This window comes from Octodon degus, unplaced genomic scaffold (assembly GCF_000260255.1).
Source record: "Octodon degus isolate 3935 unplaced genomic scaffold, OctDeg1.0 scaffold00022, whole genome shotgun sequence".
Lineage (NCBI taxonomy): Eukaryota > Metazoa > Chordata > Mammalia > Rodentia > Octodontidae > Octodon > Octodon degus.
The window spans coordinates 13349465-13368176 of NW_004524598.1; the positions used below are offsets into that span (position 1 = coordinate 13349465).

General features: G+C 36.5%; 1 protein-coding gene across 6 annotated transcripts in view; it reads left to right on the plus strand.

Annotated features, from left to right (window-relative positions):
- Snx14 (sorting nexin 14) overlaps positions 1-18712 on the plus strand; it is a 114577-nt gene that overhangs the window by 92726 nt on the left and 3139 nt on the right. For all 6 annotated transcript variants that reach the window (XM_023711950.1, XM_004628242.2, XM_023711947.1 and 3 more), the window contains 6 exons: positions 7764-7804; positions 7917-8036; positions 10508-10631; positions 10975-11139; positions 11288-11383; positions 18094-18185. In XM_023711950.1, coding sequence (XP_023567718.1) covers positions 7764-7804; positions 7917-8036; positions 10508-10631; positions 10975-11139; positions 11288-11383; positions 18094-18185 — 638 coding nt within the window. The remainder of the gene's footprint in view (positions 1-7763; positions 7805-7916; positions 8037-10507; positions 10632-10974; positions 11140-11287; positions 11384-18093; positions 18186-18712) is intronic.

The following is an 18712-nucleotide window of genomic DNA, read 5'->3' on the forward strand; positions in this document are numbered from 1 at the left end:
GCAGGCACTTAAGCCACTGAGCTAGCTTCCTGGCCCTTCGTTCCTCTTTTTAATCCTCCCTTCTCTCCATGTATCTAAATAAGGGTGTTTGCCATGAGTTGGTCTATAATTTTCTTCTTGCCAGGTTTAGTAGAACCTGTTACTTCAGTTCTTTCCTATATTTATAGCATTTCCAGGGCAAGAGGTATAGTGCAGGGTAAGATACTGGCTTAGTATATGAGGCTCTTAGATGAGCCTCATATTCTCAGCATTGTAAACCAAAAACAAAATTCTAAATGGAGTCTGATTTTTAAACTTTTCTCATTACCAGTTGTGACCATCTAGCTTCTTTTTAGATCCACTATGTGATTTTTTTTTTTTTTTTTTTTTTTTTTTCCCAGAACCGAGGATTGAACTCAGGGCCTTGTGCTTGCCACGCAAGCACTTATTCTACTGAGCCATCTCTCTGGCCCCGATTCTTTTTTTTTTTTAACTGGAAATTAAATTCAGGCCCTTGTACTTGCCAACAGACACTTGTACTGCTTTGCTACATTCCTGGCCCCACTATGTAATTCTGTCAATGGTATTGTAGTCATCTTGTTGTGCTCGAAACATTAGCATCACCGTGTGTCTTAATTACTTTTCTTTCATTGCTAAGACAAAATGCCCAACCCTCAAAATTAAGGAAGGAAAAGTTTATTTAACTCACAGTTAGTGGAAATTCAGTCCATAATCAGCTGGCTCCAAGGCAGAGTGGCACATAGCAGAAGGCAGCAGTTCATGGTGGCAGAAAACAGCAAAACAGCAAGAGCAAAAATGGAGGAACAGTGGCAGCAGCAGAGAGAAAGCCTCTCTACCTTCCTTAGATGGCATTCTGGCTATCTGTCCCAGGGCCACTGTTGCACTCACCCATAATCCCAGCAGTTCTCATACCCATAATCCCAACATTGGATTGTAAATTAATCATGAACTCTAGAAGACCATGCCCTATCACTGAGTGAGGCTTTAGGGGACACCTAGACACAAACCACAACACCAGGAAATTTTCATTCCGATGCTGCTACTGTACATCTATTTATTTTTCAATTTCTGGCTCTTGCCTTTTTTCTTAGTCTATGTACCATTTACTTAATTCTGGTCTTCATTGCCTCTTGTTTGGACTGTACCAAGCTTCCCGACTAATCTCATTTTCCTGTCTCCAGCCAATTTAGCTCATATGTCACAGGGATATAAAATCCTTTGGTGTTGTATAGAAAACCTTCATTCCTAAAGAATCCTCTGAAAGTCAGTGTATGGTCTGATAGCAATATTTTTTACCAGTTTTTTTTTAATACCTTATTAAATTAAACCCCATATATATGTATTTTGTTTTCCACCTTTGTTTATACTATTTTGTTCTGCTCTTCTGACTGTGTACACACACACACACACACACACATTACCTATGTGTGATGATCCTTATGAAAGAGTGATTTGCTGGCACTCTAGGGAATTAAGCCATTTTTGGGTCAGTCCCCTTTGTCTAGATCTTGAAAGATTAGTGAAAGTCATCAGGAAGAAATGCAGATTTAGGGGCTGGCATGTGTAGGAGACATGGAAGAGAAATGAATCAAATAGGAAGGTGTGGTAGTTCAGAACATGGGGTACATGTGAGAGAGGGGAGCTAGTAAGATAATTAGTAGCAAGAGTATCATGGTAAGGGATTTGGACTTGATCCTTGTTGTAGTTGGGGTTTTGCAAGGGAAAACTGTATGATACAGGGCACTTAACTATATTTTATTTTATAATAGTTACCTAAAGAGTCACATACAAAAACAGTGCAGGAAATCTGTCCACATACTAAAGACCAAAACATCCAGCTGATCCCAAGACAATGTCCTGAATGAAAGACTTAGAGTCTGCAATGGTGCTGTCAAGTCGTCACCCCGAACCCCAGCCAAGAGTCTTTTAACTGGAGGCCAAAAGCCCAAGACAATGTCTCCTGCAGGAACATTTCACAGATCTGCACTGGGAAGGCTCAAAACTCAGTGGTGGAAACTAGAAAGTTTGTGCCAGTGGGCTGAGGGATCGGAACTGAAGCCAGAAAGTGACACTCAAAGCACCAGTGTTCCCCCAAAGTGAACCTTGCCTTTCCCAGTGACTCCAAGGTCCTTAGTGACTTAGTGAGACCCTGTGTCAAGATAAAAATGGCTAGGGATGTAAGTTCAGTGCCGTGTCCCTGGCATCAATCCGTAGTACTGCCAACATGTTAAAAAAAAAAAAAAAAAGTCTAATCAGGTTTGTGTTGGAGAAACATAAACCCAGCAGTATTTGGAGAAAGATTATAAAGGCTATTAGAATCAGTGCCTAGGATTAAACCTAGTAATTATGCATCTGTAAGACCATTAGGAAGAAAATTGCTACAAACTGTTATGGAGGGATATTAGAGAAAATCCATATAAACAGAAAATATATTTACTGTTTAGAAGTTACAATATTGCAAAGGTGTAAATTTATCTATAAGCTGATGTCTGGATATAATTTATTCTCAGTTAAAATCAAGCCGGTTGTGTGTGCACTGTTGTAACTAAAAAATGAGGCAGGCTCAAAAAGAAGCGCTTTATTGTAGCTGGTATCCAGTGGCAGACACCCCGGCAAATGCTGAGGTGCACACCGGGAGGATGAGGGGAGTGGGTATTTAAGCCAATAAACCACAAAAGCTGATGTCAAGGGTTCATCTAGGGGCTACAGTTGAAAAGTTACCTGTTTCTAATGAACAATCATAGGTGCAGTGGTGGGTACAATTTGTAGCTGGGAACGAGGGCAAGAACAGGACGTTGGACCCGAACTAGATTTGGGTGCACACAAAGGACAGCGTGAGAAAGGCCCAACTGCAGGTTCTCAAGTAGAGAACGGGGCACAGTGGAAAGTTACAGCATTTAGAATGGCGCATACAGAACAAGATGGCAGCACATATGTCAGGTTATAACAGTTAATAAAGTTACAGTGGAACCATACAAAGTTACAAAATTGGTATCACTTGCACAGGTTATAACATGCACATGTGGTATAACTTCATAAGCATAATGCGTAATTTACACAAACATGCATAGTAACAGCCAAGGTAACTTAAAAGAACAGAAGGGGAGCCCTTTCTTACTGCATGCATCATGACTTACAGTAACGTGTTAATCTGTAGACCCATGGAACAGGGCAGAGCACCCCAGACATCTGTATACTGTGGGCACTTGATTGATAAGCAAGGCTTTTCTCCTTCCCTCCTCCCCTTTCTTCCTTACCAGAGATTGAACTCATGGCTTTGCACTGAGCTTTTTGAACCTTTAGTTTTGGGACAGAGTCTCACTTGGTTGTTGCCTAGGCTGGGTTAGAACCTGCATGTGGGTTTCTGCTGGTCTATGAAAAGGAGCAGTTATTGCTTAATTTGTTTTGTTTCTTTTTTTTTTAATCATTTGTCCTTTTTCTCTTAATTTCTTACGTATTTCTTTCTCCTTCCAATTTATTATTATTATTATTATTATTATTATTATTTAAATGCATTTAATACAGGGTCTACAGGGTTTACAGGGTCTCACCACACAGATTGGACTTGCAGTGATCCTTCCTATTTTTCAGTCTCTCAAGCGCTGGGATTACAGGTGTGTGCCACCACGCCCAGTCTCGGGGGCAGGGCCAGCATGGCAGGGCAGGGATTGAATTGAACCCTTGGCCCTTCCTCTATCTAAGCAGGCACTTTAATCTGCTGAGCTATGTGGCTGGCCATTATTATTATTTTTTTAAAAATTAATTTTTTTTTTCCTATGCTGAGGATTGAACTCAGGATCTTGTGCTTGCCAGGCATGCACTTACGCTGCTGAGCCATATAACTGGCCCTCTTTTTCCAGTTTTGCATGTATATATCTGGTAATAATGAACAACTATTTGGAAGACAACAGTATGCATTACAACAAGTACTGTGAAATTCATATTTTTAAAAATGAAATTCTGTATCACTTGTAATTTTTCTATTTTCATTAGTACTCAAACAAAAACACCTGCAGTCCTTTTACCTCAGCTTGTCTCAGTGCTGGGATTACAGGCCTGTGCCACTGTGCTTGGCAGAGCATGGTTTTTTAAAAAGGGGAAGGCATTGAAATGCTGCTGGAACATTAGATATACACCTGAGTTTAAAAAAAAAAAAAAAAAAAAAAAAACCTAAACAGCAGCGGCCGATTTAGTGGAGTAGGGCCCCGTACCCTATGTACAAACCAGAAGTATTTTTAACCAATGTACTCAATAAAGAAAGAAGGCCCTCACTAATCAGTAGCTAGAATTTGAATACCATTTTGCACGGAGAAGACAGAATGAACATACAGCTTACAAAACAGAATCAGGGCCCGGGAGATGGCTCAGTGGAATAAGTGCTTCCCTGGCAAGCGCAAGGGCCTGAGTTCAATCCCCAGTTCCACCAAAACAAAACAAAACAAAACAAAACAAAACAAAACAACAACAGAATCAGCAGAAACCAGGATATAAACTTCACAATTATAAAACAATCACCTTCCTTCCTCTTCCGACCCCATAGTGGGGCTTAAGTCATGGGAGTTGTACCACTGAACTAATCCCCAGCCTTCTAGTTTTTGTTTCAGGGCAAAATCTCTCTGAATTGCGGGGGAGGGAGTGGGGATTGTGTGACAAGGTCTTGCTTATGTAGTTTAGGCTGGTCTTCAACACAGCAATTTTCCTGTCCCAATCTCCTGAATGCTGGGATTATGGGTATGCACCACTGATATGCTTTTGTGTGTGTGGGTGTGTGCGTCTGAGATAGGGTTTCATTATGCAGTTCAAGCTGGCCTTGAACTCACTTTGTAGCCCAGGTTGGCCTCAAACTTGTAGTGATCCTCCTGCCTCAGCCTTTTGAGCGCTGGGATAACAAGTGTGTGCCACCACACCCAGCCTACATAACATTTTTTAAGTGGTTTCCTAAAATTTATTTTAAAATTTTTATTACTACATGTTTACAGCTCATAACACGTTTGTTTTGGGGAGCTGGCACATGTATGTTAATTTTTTGTACTCTACCTCCTCCACGTCTTGGTCCTCTTCCCATGTGTAGTAAGATCTGTCTCCCTATTTGCTGTTGTCTTTTACTTTAGTCTTTAAATGATTTATGCTTTGGGTTTTTCATGTAAGAGAAACCATGTGATATTTGTGTTTGTGCGTCTGATTCTTTCACTTAACATGGTCTCAGGGACTGTTCCTTCAGAGAACTAAAATTTATGCTTCCTTATGACAGAATAATGCTGCATTGTATATAAATACATTTTCTTTATCCGTTCATACGTTGGCCACTTCCAGTATTTAGCTATTGTAAGTTGTGGTTGCTATAAACACCAATCTAAGTGTTATCTCAGTAATATGATATCTTTATCTTTTTTTTTTTAAACCTGTTTTGACAAGTTATGTAAAATGAGAATACTGGCTGGATGGAATTTTTGTTTTTTCATGTTTTGAGTAATCTGTGTACAGATTTCCATAGTGGTCTTACCAATTTATATTCTCACCAACAATATAGAAGGGTTCCTTTTCTCTATATCTTTGCCAGCATTTGTTAGTGATTTCTATTTGGAGTAAGAAGGAATTTCAGTGTTCTCAATTTTCATTTTTCTAATGGTCTGAGATGCACAACTTTTTTTCATGTATTTATTGGACATTTGTGCCTGTTCATTTTAGTTGTCTAGTTTTTGATTGGTTCTTTTATTTTTGGGGAATCTATTTTGAATTCTTTGTAAGTCTAGAGTAGAGTCTTCATCTGAGGAGTAGCTGGCAACTTTTTTTCTTTAGGTTGTCTTTTCATTCTGTGGGTGGTTTTCTTTGCTCGGCAGCTCTTTTTTAATTTGTGGTCTTATGGGGGAAACTGAGGATATTTTATGGTACCTTTGGCTATGTACCGTGTTTAGGAAGTAGAATAGGGTATATGTGGATACTAAGTAGGTTTGAGTGAGGGTGAAAAAATGATCAAAGATCATCCAAGTTTCTGTTTAAACAACTGGATGAATTCTGCTGCTTGCTGAGATAAATTGAGAGCCGAGTTGAATTTACTGAGTTTATAGGATCCAGCTGAAGTTTTGGAGGACAAGAGAAAGGTAAAGATTAGATGTTTAGTTTTACTTGCTATCCCATTAAGCAAATCAACACGTAGAGGAGGACATAGATAAAATCGTGTAATGTAAAGAATTTGGAGACACTCTGGGGGGATTAGAAGTATTCCTAGGAGTATAAAAACCAAAACTAGCCAAGTGGAGGATTTGGGTATTTTGTATGAAACAATATTTTTACTTTTTATTATTAATATGTTCTATTGCCATAAATTTTTTTCTAAATTTAGCTAAAATTTAAATCGTATTTGTCAGTTTTGATTTGATTTTGTTACTTTTAAATACTGGAAAAAAAGCATAAAATGGCGTGATACTTTTGATACTGGAGATAATATTAAAATTTGGAAAACTGGATTAAAATAAAAATTCTTCCTCTGAAAATTTGGAATAGAAACTATTCAAATAATTTTTAAATACCTCCTCTTCTCCTCCTCCTCCTCCTCCTCCTCCTCCTTTTCCTTTCTCTTTCTTGTTCTCCTTCTCTTTCTCCTCTTCCTCCTTTTCCATTTCCTTGTTCCCTCCCATTACTTCCTACTGTACTAAATTATTTTGAAGCTCCACTTGCACCTATAATGCATTTCCTCCTCCTCTTCTATTTCCTCCTGTACCTCCTCCTCCTCCTTCCCCCATTCTTCCTCTTCTATTTCCTCCTTCTTTTTATCCTCCTCCTTCTCCTGTTCCTTCTCCTTCCCCTCCTCCTCCTCTTCCTCGAATTTACAGCAGTCCTACTGCCTCAGCCTCCTGAGTGCCAACATGCCCAGCAATGTTACATTAATTCTTAAAACTTTTTTTACTGTTATGTTTACTATTATATGTTCCTACATATTATTATTCATTATTATTTAAAATCTTGGGGGGCGGGGGATGTAGCTCTGTGGCGCAAGAACCTGCCTGGCAAGCAAACACGAGGTCCTGAGTTCGATTCCCAGTACCCAAAAAAAAAATCTTTTTAAAAAAAATTAGATTTTATTGGTAAAATTTAGATATATATAACAATCATTTATTGTAGAGAATTTGAAAATCTTTTGAAAACCTTTAAAATTGAAGTTTCAAATACAAAAGTAGAGCTGGGGAGATAGCACAGGGGTATAAGCTTCTGCATGGCAAGCCTGAGGGTCTTGAGTTCAATTCCCAGTACAAAAAAACAGTAGAGAAATATGTAATGACTTCCTCACTTCCACAGGTACCAACTAGGTTTGTTCCCTCCCATCACTTTCCTACCATACTAAATTATTTTGAAGTAAGCTCCACTTGCACCCATACCATATTTATTGTAAATGTCTGTTGACTGTGAAAGTCAATTACAAATGGTTTTTACGGCTTTATATTTCACTGGCTATAATTACTTTTTTTTTTTTTAAATTTTTATTTTTTTGAGAGAGAGAGAGAGAGAGAGAGAGAGAGAGAGAGAGAGGTGTGTGTGTGTGGCCAGCTCAGCCCACCAGGGGGCGGGGCTGGCTGGCATGTGATGCTGGGGGATTGAACCGCGGTCCCTGATGCTTTGCCAAGCTTGTTCTAAGTAGGTGCCTTAGACCACTGAGCCATCTCTCCAGCCCCTGAGCCATCTCTCCAGCCCCTATAATTACTTAAGGTGATATATGAATAATTATAAAATATGTCTTCATAAAATTATTTTACTTTTGATTGCAGGGAAAATTATAAAGTCTGTTCCTGGAAAACTAATGAAAGAGGTGAATAAATTTATGTGTATTTATAACATGATAGTCATAAATACTGGGGTTGGTAATACTAAAAGTCATAATTTTGATTTTTCAATTTTCTTGCAACAATCTCTCACCACAGAAAGGTCAGCATTTGGAACCTTTCATCATGAACTTCATTAATTCTTGTGAATCTCCAAAGCCTAAACCAAGTAGACCAGAACTGACCATCCTCAGCCCTACTTCAGAAAACAATAAGAAGGTACTGCATGTCAAGGAGTAGTTAAGTTCAGAGGCAGGCCTCCAGTTGCTTTCGAGGAGACTGTACTAGAATGAATGTAGCTATGGAGAAGGAGGCCATCAGGCTGTCATTTTAGTAGTCTACTTTAGTTTTATTTTTTAACCAACGTTGAAAAATGTTCAGCTGTTATCTTTGTAGATAATGCCTTTTCCCTATTCTGCACCTTGTCTCCTTTTGGAACTCTGATTTAATTTTTTTTCTATTTTCAATGTCTGTCTCTATTTTTTTTTTTTCTGATCTGTCTACTGTGTCTGTTTTTTAAACCTATTAAGACTTTAAAGAAGTTTTCATTTTAATTTTAAAATTTTCACAGAATTTCTGCTGTGTGTACAATTTTTAAGGTGGTGGTGGTTATTCTGCAGACATTTTCAGGCAAAACAGGACTTAGGTTGATGTACTGCATTACAAATACTGCTTGTACTGAAGGTTTCTGAGCAGCTCATGTGGACAGGCACAGGACCACGGGGTGGGAGGGGCCCAGCAGCCACCCCTCTATTGTTCTGAGCAATATAGTAGTTAGAAGAGCTTTGGCCCATCTTAAATTTGGTTTTGGACTGTGCTTTGTCTCTGTTAACAGAGCTCTTGCTTTCTTTAGTGGTTCTTTACATTTATCTTTATTAAACACAGAAATTCTATTACCTATTATCATTAGTAAAAAATATATTAGAAGAAATTGATGTTTAGGCCTTAAGTTTTCCTCCCCTCTGTTCAGTCCTCATCTGAAGTGGCTCTGGAAGTCTCACACTACCTCAGTAATGGTTATGTCTTCCAAGAAACAGACAGGTGCCGTTCAGCTCAGTCATACTTACCTTCTCTCAAGGGACGATTATGAACATACCTGATGTTGAAATTCACAACTGTTTGAAAAGATGTAAAAAATAGTTAAATTGTTTAAGTGGCCTTTACTATGTGTGCATACTTGTGAGTGATAGAATCTTAAAGATCTAGTATGTAGGGTTACAGGGATTACCCTGGGGAAGTATAAGGAAAGAATTATACTATGGTGTGAGTTTTGGTACATATGAACTGTATCTGCAAGATAGTGTTGAATGTTTGATCAGAGTGAAAGTTGACTTTGCTGAAGGAACATCTGCTCAAAGAATATTTTATATTGAGTAGATTATTTTTAGACAAACTATAAAGTATTATCAACATACTTGATGTGGTTCCAAGTGAAAGAAGTAGGAAGTACTGTTTTTTTTTTTTTTAAAAACCCATTGATTGCAGCCATTTAGGTAGAAACTACAGGGGAATATACAGAAATCTAGTAGCTTTGGAATTAGGTGGCCAGGTTGTTTTGCTCCCTCTCTTTTCTAGACTATTCCTGTTCTCTAATGAAAAAATTGAAAACATATTAAGAATAAAGGGACTTAGCTGGAAGAGAGAGCACTTTTCTCATTTTTTGGGTTGAGGAAAATGTTTTTGGTTTCTGTCTCATTAAAGAATCTCTAACAGGGGAACTTGTAGAATTTATGTTCTTGGTTCTTCTGAAACTTTTCTAAGAGGCTTTTAAAAAACTTCATCTTCAGATAAGATTGAACATACCACCTCTACAGTCTCCTGTCCTTTATTTTTCTTACAGTCACTGTTTTATGTCATTTCATTTATGTATTGGCTTATTTCTGTTAGATGTTAATTTTCTGACCTGTCTTGTATTTTTGCCCTTTCCATGCTGTCCCACATAATAGAAAATACTTAATAAATACTTATTGAATAGACATACAAATAAATAATATTTTTCTCAAAATCAGTTACCTAAGATATATTTGGCTATTATTGGTAATAGACTGCATATTTTGGAGAGATGGAACAGAGATTTAGTTGTATTTCATCTTTTTATACTGTAACTAATTCTTCCTGTGTTGCTTTTTCATATTGATTAGAATTTTTTGGGCTTTGAATATTACTGTCCTGATAAACTTTGCTGAAAAGCCAGATTATCATTTCTACTTATTAAATATTGATCATTAATTTTAATTCATGTTGTTATTAAAAATTATGTGTGAATATTTACACATTTTTATACAACTGTTTTGCTTCTTTTGGTATATAAAGCAAAGAAGGGGCAGCCATGTGTGGTGGCACATACTTGCAGTCCCAGCACTCAGGAAGCTGAGGCAAGAGAATCACTGCAAGTTTGAGGCCAGCCTAGAATACATGGCCCTGCCTCAAAAAGAAAAGGAGGGGAGTTCTTTATGTGTAATGAATTATTTGTTGTGTGTAAAATGGATGCAAGTTTTTATATAGTATTGTGGGAGGAGGAATATACATGTTTTATGTAATTTGGAGTATAAATGAGGAATTTTGGAAGCAGATTTTAACTGGATATTCTTTTAATTGGTAAAGGCTCAATTACCCTTGTTCTGGGTTTAGTCTTAAGTGATTATTATCAGTAGGTGTAATAGACTATGTATCTGTTGTTTCAACTTCAGCTTTTCAATGATCTGTTTAAGAATAATGCAAATCGAGCTGAGAATATAGAGAGAAAACAAAATCAGAATTATTTTATGGAAGTGATGACTATAGAAGGAGTCTATGATTTCCTGATGTATGTAGGTAAGACCTAAGTGATTTATGTTCAATCTTGTTTTTCATTTATCTTATTTCTTCAGTAATACGAATTCCTGCTTAGACTATTGCTTCATTTTGTCTTTTTTTTTTTAACTTGGAAGATACTACATTTGTAAGATTGAATGTAGTTGGTTTTGAACTTACTAAAGTTAATGTTGACTAAATTTCTATATTGGAAAATATTGAAAATATCTATCAAACAAATTGAGCAAAGTACTCAATTGATTCTTTTTTGGCGGAACCGGGGATTGAACTCAGGCCCTTGCGCTTGCCAGGCAAGCGCTTATTCTACTGAGCTATCTCCCTAGCCTCAATTGATTCTTTTCAGGACGGGTAGTCTTCCAAGTTCCTGACTGGCTTCATCATCTACTAATGGGAGCTCGAATTCTCTTTAAAAACACCCTGGAAATGTACACAGATTACTATCTTCACTGTAAACTGGAACAGCTGTTTCAGGAGCACCGCTTGGTCTCACTCATAACACTTCTCAGAGGTATTTTGTCTCATCTTTGTTTCATGTTTTGTATACCTGTGGTTTTCATTGGATTTAAAACAGTAATAGGTCTTATTTTTCTTCAGTTTATTAGCATTTCTACTATAAGGAAATATTTCAGAAATATTTGTTTCAATACGTTTTTCAGATGCTATATTTTGTGAAAATACGGAACCCCGCTCTCTCCAAGATAAGCAAAAAGCAGCAAAAAAGACTTTTGAAGAAATGATGAATTACATTCCAGGTGCAATATTTAAGTGACTTAATAAATTACTTGCCCCTTTGAGGTCACAGTATGTAGTAATTAATTAAGTTTTATTGTGAGATTTTATTTTGGCAGTAGTTACATTGGCTAATTAAAATTAACTCAATAAATAGAATTTGTTCTTTTCATGTTACTACTAAGAACTTTGTTTTTGTCTTTTTGAGAGTGTCTCATTATGCAATCAAGGTCGGTCTCAAACTCACGGTGATTCTCCTGCCTCATCCTCCTGAGTACTGAGATTGCAGGCATGTGCCACCATGCCTGGCTCACTATGAACTTTAAAATAAGACTGTTGCTCCTCAGTTATAGCGAGATTCTTTCAACAATAACTTAGAATGAGTTCTGGTTAAAGTGACATGTCTCTCATGGGAGGATGGGAGTACCGCTCTCCAGAGAGTCATTGATAGTTGGAATAGAAACCCATGAACACAAACCTCTGTGGGAACTAGTACTGAAGTAAGGAACTCTGAACTGGAACTGACAAGTCTAAGACATTGCAAACTCCACAGGAACCAAAACGCAGAGACCCCTGTACTTTTGTGATTTTTTTTTTTTTTTTTTTTAGTGAATTTAGGACAGGGTGTGCAGGGCCTCACTACTTAGATTGGACTAGTAGTGATTCTCCTGTTTTCAGCCTCCCAAGAGCTGGAATTACAGATGTGTGCCACCATGTCCATTCTTACTCGCCATCTCAGCACACCCTAGGGATGTGGCTGGCATGGCACACTGGGGATTGAACCCCAGGCGCTGCAGTCTGCTGAAGCAGGCGCTTTAGTCCACTGAGCTATCTGGCCAGCCCTTTTTGTGAGTTTTAATGCTAGAATTTTGATTATATTCTCAAAGTGAGTATCAGAGAAAAGTCCCCTCATGGTCATGGGAGGGAGTGTCCTGCTCGAGCTGTTCTGTCCTACTTAAGGGCCTGAGAAAAGCATGTGTGAAATTGAGTCCAGTTTTGCAGACTAAGAGACCTATTCCCAGGACTGTAGAACCCTGTTCTCTCTTCAAGCCTTACTTCGGCTTTGCTAAAGGCTTGTTTGCAGTAAGAGAGTTTTCTTATGTCTGGCGTGTCTTGTCCAACTATACAGACCATTTTACAAAGCACCCACTGAGGCAAAAAAATAACTGAACTGGAATAATAAGAACCAGAACCAGCTGTGGCAAGTATATTAGAATTAACTGACTAGTAATTTAAAACAACTATGAATAAGATTCTGAAGGTTCTAATGAATAAGGTAATTAGCATATAGGAATAGAATGGACAGTGTAAGCTGAGATTAAAAATGCTACAACAAAAATGCAAAAAATGCAGAGTGCCTTTTACGGACTCATTGGTAGATAGGATGCTGCTGAGGAAAATAGCTTGAGAATAATACTATCTCATTACAAAATACCCAACATAGAAAGTCAAGTAAAAAGAATGAAATAACTGTGGCAAAGGTACAAAAGGATGAAAAGTTCAGATAGAGAAGAAAGGAACAGAATAAATATTTCAGGCAATAATAACTTGAGAATTTCCCAGAATTATAAGACACCAAACCCTAAACAAGAAAGCTCAGAAAAGATGAGATAAATTTCAGGAACAATAACAAAAACAACCAAACAAAGATATAGTAATACCTAGGTACAATGTTTTGAAACTACAGAAAATCAAAAAATAGAAAACAAAAACCAAAAAAAAAAACTCTGAAAGAAGCCAGAAGAAAAAACTATCTTATATATGAGCAAATAAAATATTTCAAATATTAAGAGAAAAAACTCATTCAAATATTTCAAATGTTAAGAGAAAAAAATCTGTCAACTTAGAAGTCTGTAAGCTTTGAAATTGTCTTTTAAAAGTGAAGAAATGAACTTTCTCAAACAAAAATTGAAGGATTTTGTTTCTGGTTAGGCTAAATCTGTATGAAATTCCTTAGGAGAAAGGTGAGACGGGAATAAGCTTGGATCTGCATGAAGAAAGAGAGCATCCGAGAGGGAATAAGTGAAGATAAGATAAATAAAAACTTAACTTTTCTTACATTTAATTGATCTAAAAGACCACTTGTGTTCAAAAGAATAATAGAATTATGTTCAGTTGTTTCTTTGCGTGTAATACACGTCTGCCTGTGTTTAAGCAGAATTGATGATAGCAGTGATGCACAAAGAATACGATTATTTGGATATTACAAGAACTTTCTGCTGCTATGAAGCACTACAGTGTGATCTAAGAGTAGACTTGGTTAAGTGTACATTATAAACTGTAAAACAGCTAAAAAAAACAAAAAAAAGTGAAAGGAGAGGGGAAAATGCAACTCAAATGCTAAGGAAGGGAGAGAAAACCACAAAGGTAAAAAAGGGGAAGATAAAGATAGGTTTAAAGAACAAGGACCAACAAATAGCAGTAATAAATCTGGTAACTATCAATCCAAGTATATCAGGCAAACACTTTGGGCATCTGTGGCTAAGCACACCAGTGAAAAGACAGAAACAGTGGTATCCCTGTGGATCAGAAAACAAACCTCAGCTAGATGTAATGTGTAAGAAATTCATTTAACAATGGAGTCACATATAGATTAAAAACAAACAATGAAGAAAATTACACTTCTTCTACAAAAGCCAGAAGTAACTATTTCAGACAGAAAAGCCCTCAGACTAAGAAAATTTATCAGGGATACAGATATAATGCTAAAGGGCTCAAAGACAGAAACAAGGTAACATACTGCATTACATATGTTACAGATTTTGAAGACAATAGCAAGTTAACAATGGTTGTTACATTACTAATTTGAAGGAAAAAAATAAAGCTGAAGGGCTGTTTTCTCTTACTTACTGCATGTGCACCTAGCAACAGGGCATCAAACTGCATAAAGCAAAAACTGATAGAACTAGAGAAGTAGATTACTCCACTACTACTGCAGTTGGAGGCTTCAACACCCCTTTATTAGCAATGGTCAGTTGTAGCTAGCAGAAAATCAGGACATAGTTAAGCTCAAGAATACCATTAGTCAACTGAATGTAGTTATCATCTGTGAACTGCTTAACGAAAGCAAAATACATATTCATTTTAGGTTCACAGGGCATATTCACCAAGATAAGCCACATCCAGAATTAGACTTTTTTTTTTTTTTCTTTTAGAGACAAGGTCTTACTCTGTAGTCCAAGTTGGCTTTCAACTCACTATGTAGCCCAGGCTGGCTTTGAACTCACAGTGATCCTCCTGCCTCAGCTACCCAAGCGCTGGGATTACAGGTGTCACCACAATGCCTCCACAAATATAAAGAATAGAATTATATAATATCTGCCCTTCAACTTCAGTGGAATGAAACTATAAATTGGTAACAGAAAGATACTTGAGAACTTGGTGCTAAACAGCACACTTCCAAAACTGCATTACTATACTCTGGTTTCTCTTCAGATCGTATAGATCTTTGGCCTTTTACTAAAACTGCATTACCCAAAGAAGAGTATCAACAGAAATAAAACTACTTTGGATTAAATGAAAAAGCACAATCTATCCCAAATTTTTGGAACACAGTAGAAATACTACTTAGAGAAAAATATACAGCATTAAATGTATGTATTAGAAAATAAAGACATAAATTTATTGCCTGAAGAAATCGGGTAACTAGAAAAAGGAAGATCAAATTTAATTAATTGAATTAATTAGAATTAATTGATTAATTGAATTAATCAGACAGGGCTAGGGATATAGTTCAGTATAAGTGCCTAGTAAGCACAACATTCAGTTAGATCCTTGGTACAGCAAAAAAAAAAAAAATTAACTGGGGGGTGATGGGGGAGCCGGAAGGGAGAATTAGAGCATAAATAATGAAACTGAAAAAAAAAAAATAGAGAAAATAAGTAAAACCAAAAGCTAGTTCTTTGAAAAGATCAGTAAAGTTGATACTCCTTTGGCCAGGGTAACTAAGAAAAGCAGACGCTGAGTGTTAATGCACGTGCCTGTAATTCCAGGTACTCTTCAGGCTGAGGCAGAAGGATTGCAAATTCAAGGCCACTCTGGAAAAATTAACAAAATCCTGTCTCAAAGTAAAACTTTTTAGAAGTGTTGGAACTGTAGCCCACTGTGAAGTGCGTGGCTAGCATGTGTGAGGCCCTGGATTGAATCCCCAGTATTGCAGAGAAAGAAAAGAGATAGAGAGGAGTGGAGGGAAGGAAGAAAGGAGAACAGAAGAAAGGGACAAAGACAAATTAGAAACAAAGAGACCACTATAGATCCCATGGACACTACAGGATAATGAGGGGGTACTATGAATAACTGTGCCCATAGGTTTGATAAGCTACGAGTAACAGAATAGTTCATTGAAAGATACCATGTGCCAAAGACACAACAAAGAAACAATCTAGATAGTTCTGTGTGTACTAAATGAATTTACTCATGAATTCTATCAGGCATTTAAGGAATAAATTACAGCTTGGTGGGGTGGACATTCCTAGAATCCTCTACTTGAAAAGTAGGAACGTAGCTATAAATGTGTGGCTAACCTGAACTATATAAAGGTAGTTCAAGGCCACTCTGACCACATAATAGACACTGTTTCAGAAAAAAAAGAAAGTACTAGTTTTTCATGATAACTGTCAGATGCTGGAGAAGGGGAGAATATTTTCTAATTCACTTTCTAAGGCCAGTCACTAGTAACCAAAAATCAAACATGCTAAAACAGTTTTTTTTTTTAAAACTACAGGCCAATATCTCTCATGAATCTAGATGCAAAAAAATCACTAAAATATTAGAAAATCAGATCAACATTGTATAAAATATACACCAAATATATGAAAAGATTTCTATACCAATATAAATAATTTTACAGTCAAATGAGATTTACTTAAATATGCAGGCCTGGTTCAAAATTTGCAAATTGATCACTGTAGTCCATTTAAACAGGCTAAAAAGGAAAAAAAATCAAATAACTGTATCATTTGATGCCCCCCCCAAAAAAAAGCACTAGAGAAAATTAATACCTATTTGTGATAAAAATTCACTACCCATTCATGATTAAAACTGAGTAACTGCCTTAACTTGACAATACATACCAGAACAGCAAGGTAACATTCTCAATGGTACAAAACACTCGTAGCTGTCCTTGTAAGACCAAGCAAAGGCAAAAATATTTCCTCTCAATACTGCCTTTGAATAATGAAAGTCTTTGCTAGTTTAATAACACAAGAAAGGAAAGTAACAGAATATAAGTTGTAAAGGAAGAAATAAAAGTACTGTTGTTCCTAGGTGACATGATTGTCTATGTAGAAAATCTGAAAGAGTTCACAGACAATGGACTTGAATAAGCAATTAATAGCAGATTTGAAGGACACAAAGTTAATACATAAAGGTCAATCACTTAACTATATATCAGCAGTAAGTGCAGTTTAAAATTGAAAACAGTGTTTAGAGTAGTGCTCCCAAAATAGAATCATTAGGTGTAACCTAACGAAGTATGTACAAGATCTGTGTGATAAAAAATTGAATTTGACCTTTACTTCTTTAGTTTTGCCTTATAAAACCAAGCATAAAGTGAAAATTTTGCATGAATAGCATTGAGTTTAATTATGATTGGGAAAAGGGCAAATATTTGAATACTTGCCTATGAAAGTGTTTTATGCTTGGGGAGAACACATGTTAGGAAAAAATGATGACTTTGGTAGCAGGAATAATGATACATGACAAATGTACTTGAATATTTAAATTAAATTTTAAAAAATCTGATATTAAGACAATGAAAATGCGTATTATAAAAAAGTAGAGACCCTCATCTCCATTGTGTAGAAATGGACTTGTACTCCATTTTGGTATTGATCCTTATGCTTCTGTGTGTATTTCTGGGTATGTTTGCAAAAATATACGAACATTTTAGAATTTAGTTTTTCTACTTCACCCTCATAGGATAATGCCATGTGTGTTATTTCCTGCTCTCTTTTCCATGTAATAGTAGTGAATGTATTGCAGCTTATCTCAGTATACTTTGTAGATTATAAATCTTTAAAAGGGGATACAGTGGAGCCCAGATATTTGTATTTGTTGTGCACCCATGAATTGTGAAAACTCTTGAATTTCAGATATGGTCAGAAAAATACCTGCCAGTGCCTATTTTTATAGTTTAAACCCTAGCTGTGCTATGTCTCTTACAGTTGTGTAATTTAATTTAATACAGTACTGTATTAGTAAAGCCTTAGAAGGTGTAGAGTGCTTTGGGAAGATCTTAAGGCTTTAAGAAGAAGAATACTGAGAATACTCAAGAGCTATAAGTGGTACAACAACCTATAATAGTGATGGGGAAATCCTGATTTATCTATCAGAGATGGGTTACAGGGCAGCAGCCAGTCAGCAGCAAGGAGAACTGAGTAATGCTTTTGGATTAGCTTCTTGCAAACTTCCCACAAAACAAGCAAATGCAGAGAGTTTTGCAGCTTCCCTGAAATTGTGGGAGTTTCCACAAACAATTAATAGTTAGGTCTTAAGGAAAAATCTGCAAATGATTGAGGCCATGAAATCTGAACCATGACTTTGCAGAATATATAGTACATGGTACAGCATTGTTTTGCTTGACCAGGAAACTTCTCCAGGGAGCCTCTTGAAGAAACACTGGCTTGGGAAATATATTACTTTTGCATAGTGTACTATCTGGGAAATGAGGGTGGTGACTTTGCTTTATAATCTGGTCACTTTAAAAATTGCTTCACACGGCTTTCTTGTTTAGATCTCATAGTCAAGTGTATTGGTGAAGAAACAAAGTATGAAAGCATCAGGCTTCTATTTGATGGTTTACAACAGCCAGTACTCAACAAACAGGTAAGTCATTAAAACTGGTAGTGTTGACTAGAATTGCCCAGTGATACTATACCACATCAAAGCAATGTAATTAAAAACTTTCAGATACAAGAAAAGTATTTTATACTGTTTTTGCTGATTATCTTCATGACATAAATTTTTAAATTTAAAATTAATAATTGTGAAAATTTGGGGAGATATAGAACATATATGAAATAAAGTAAAACTTAAAATTTGGTAATTCTTTCATTTAAGGTACACCATAGTTAACATTTTTATATGTAGTTTGTGTATTTTGTTGAGGCTTTTGGTTTGGTTTGGTTTGGGTTTTTTCCTCCTGTACTGGGGATTGAGCTCAGGGATGTTCTTTTTTTCTTTTTTAACCTCTTATTCTCCTGTGTTTAATTGTTTGCCCTATTTGGTGGGTTCTTTTCATTGTCATTCATGGGGTTGTGATCAATTTGCTCCCTCTCTAGAACATCATTTAGTAGTCTGTGTAGGCTTGGCTTTGTCATCATGAAATTCTTTAGTTGTTCTTTGTCATGGAA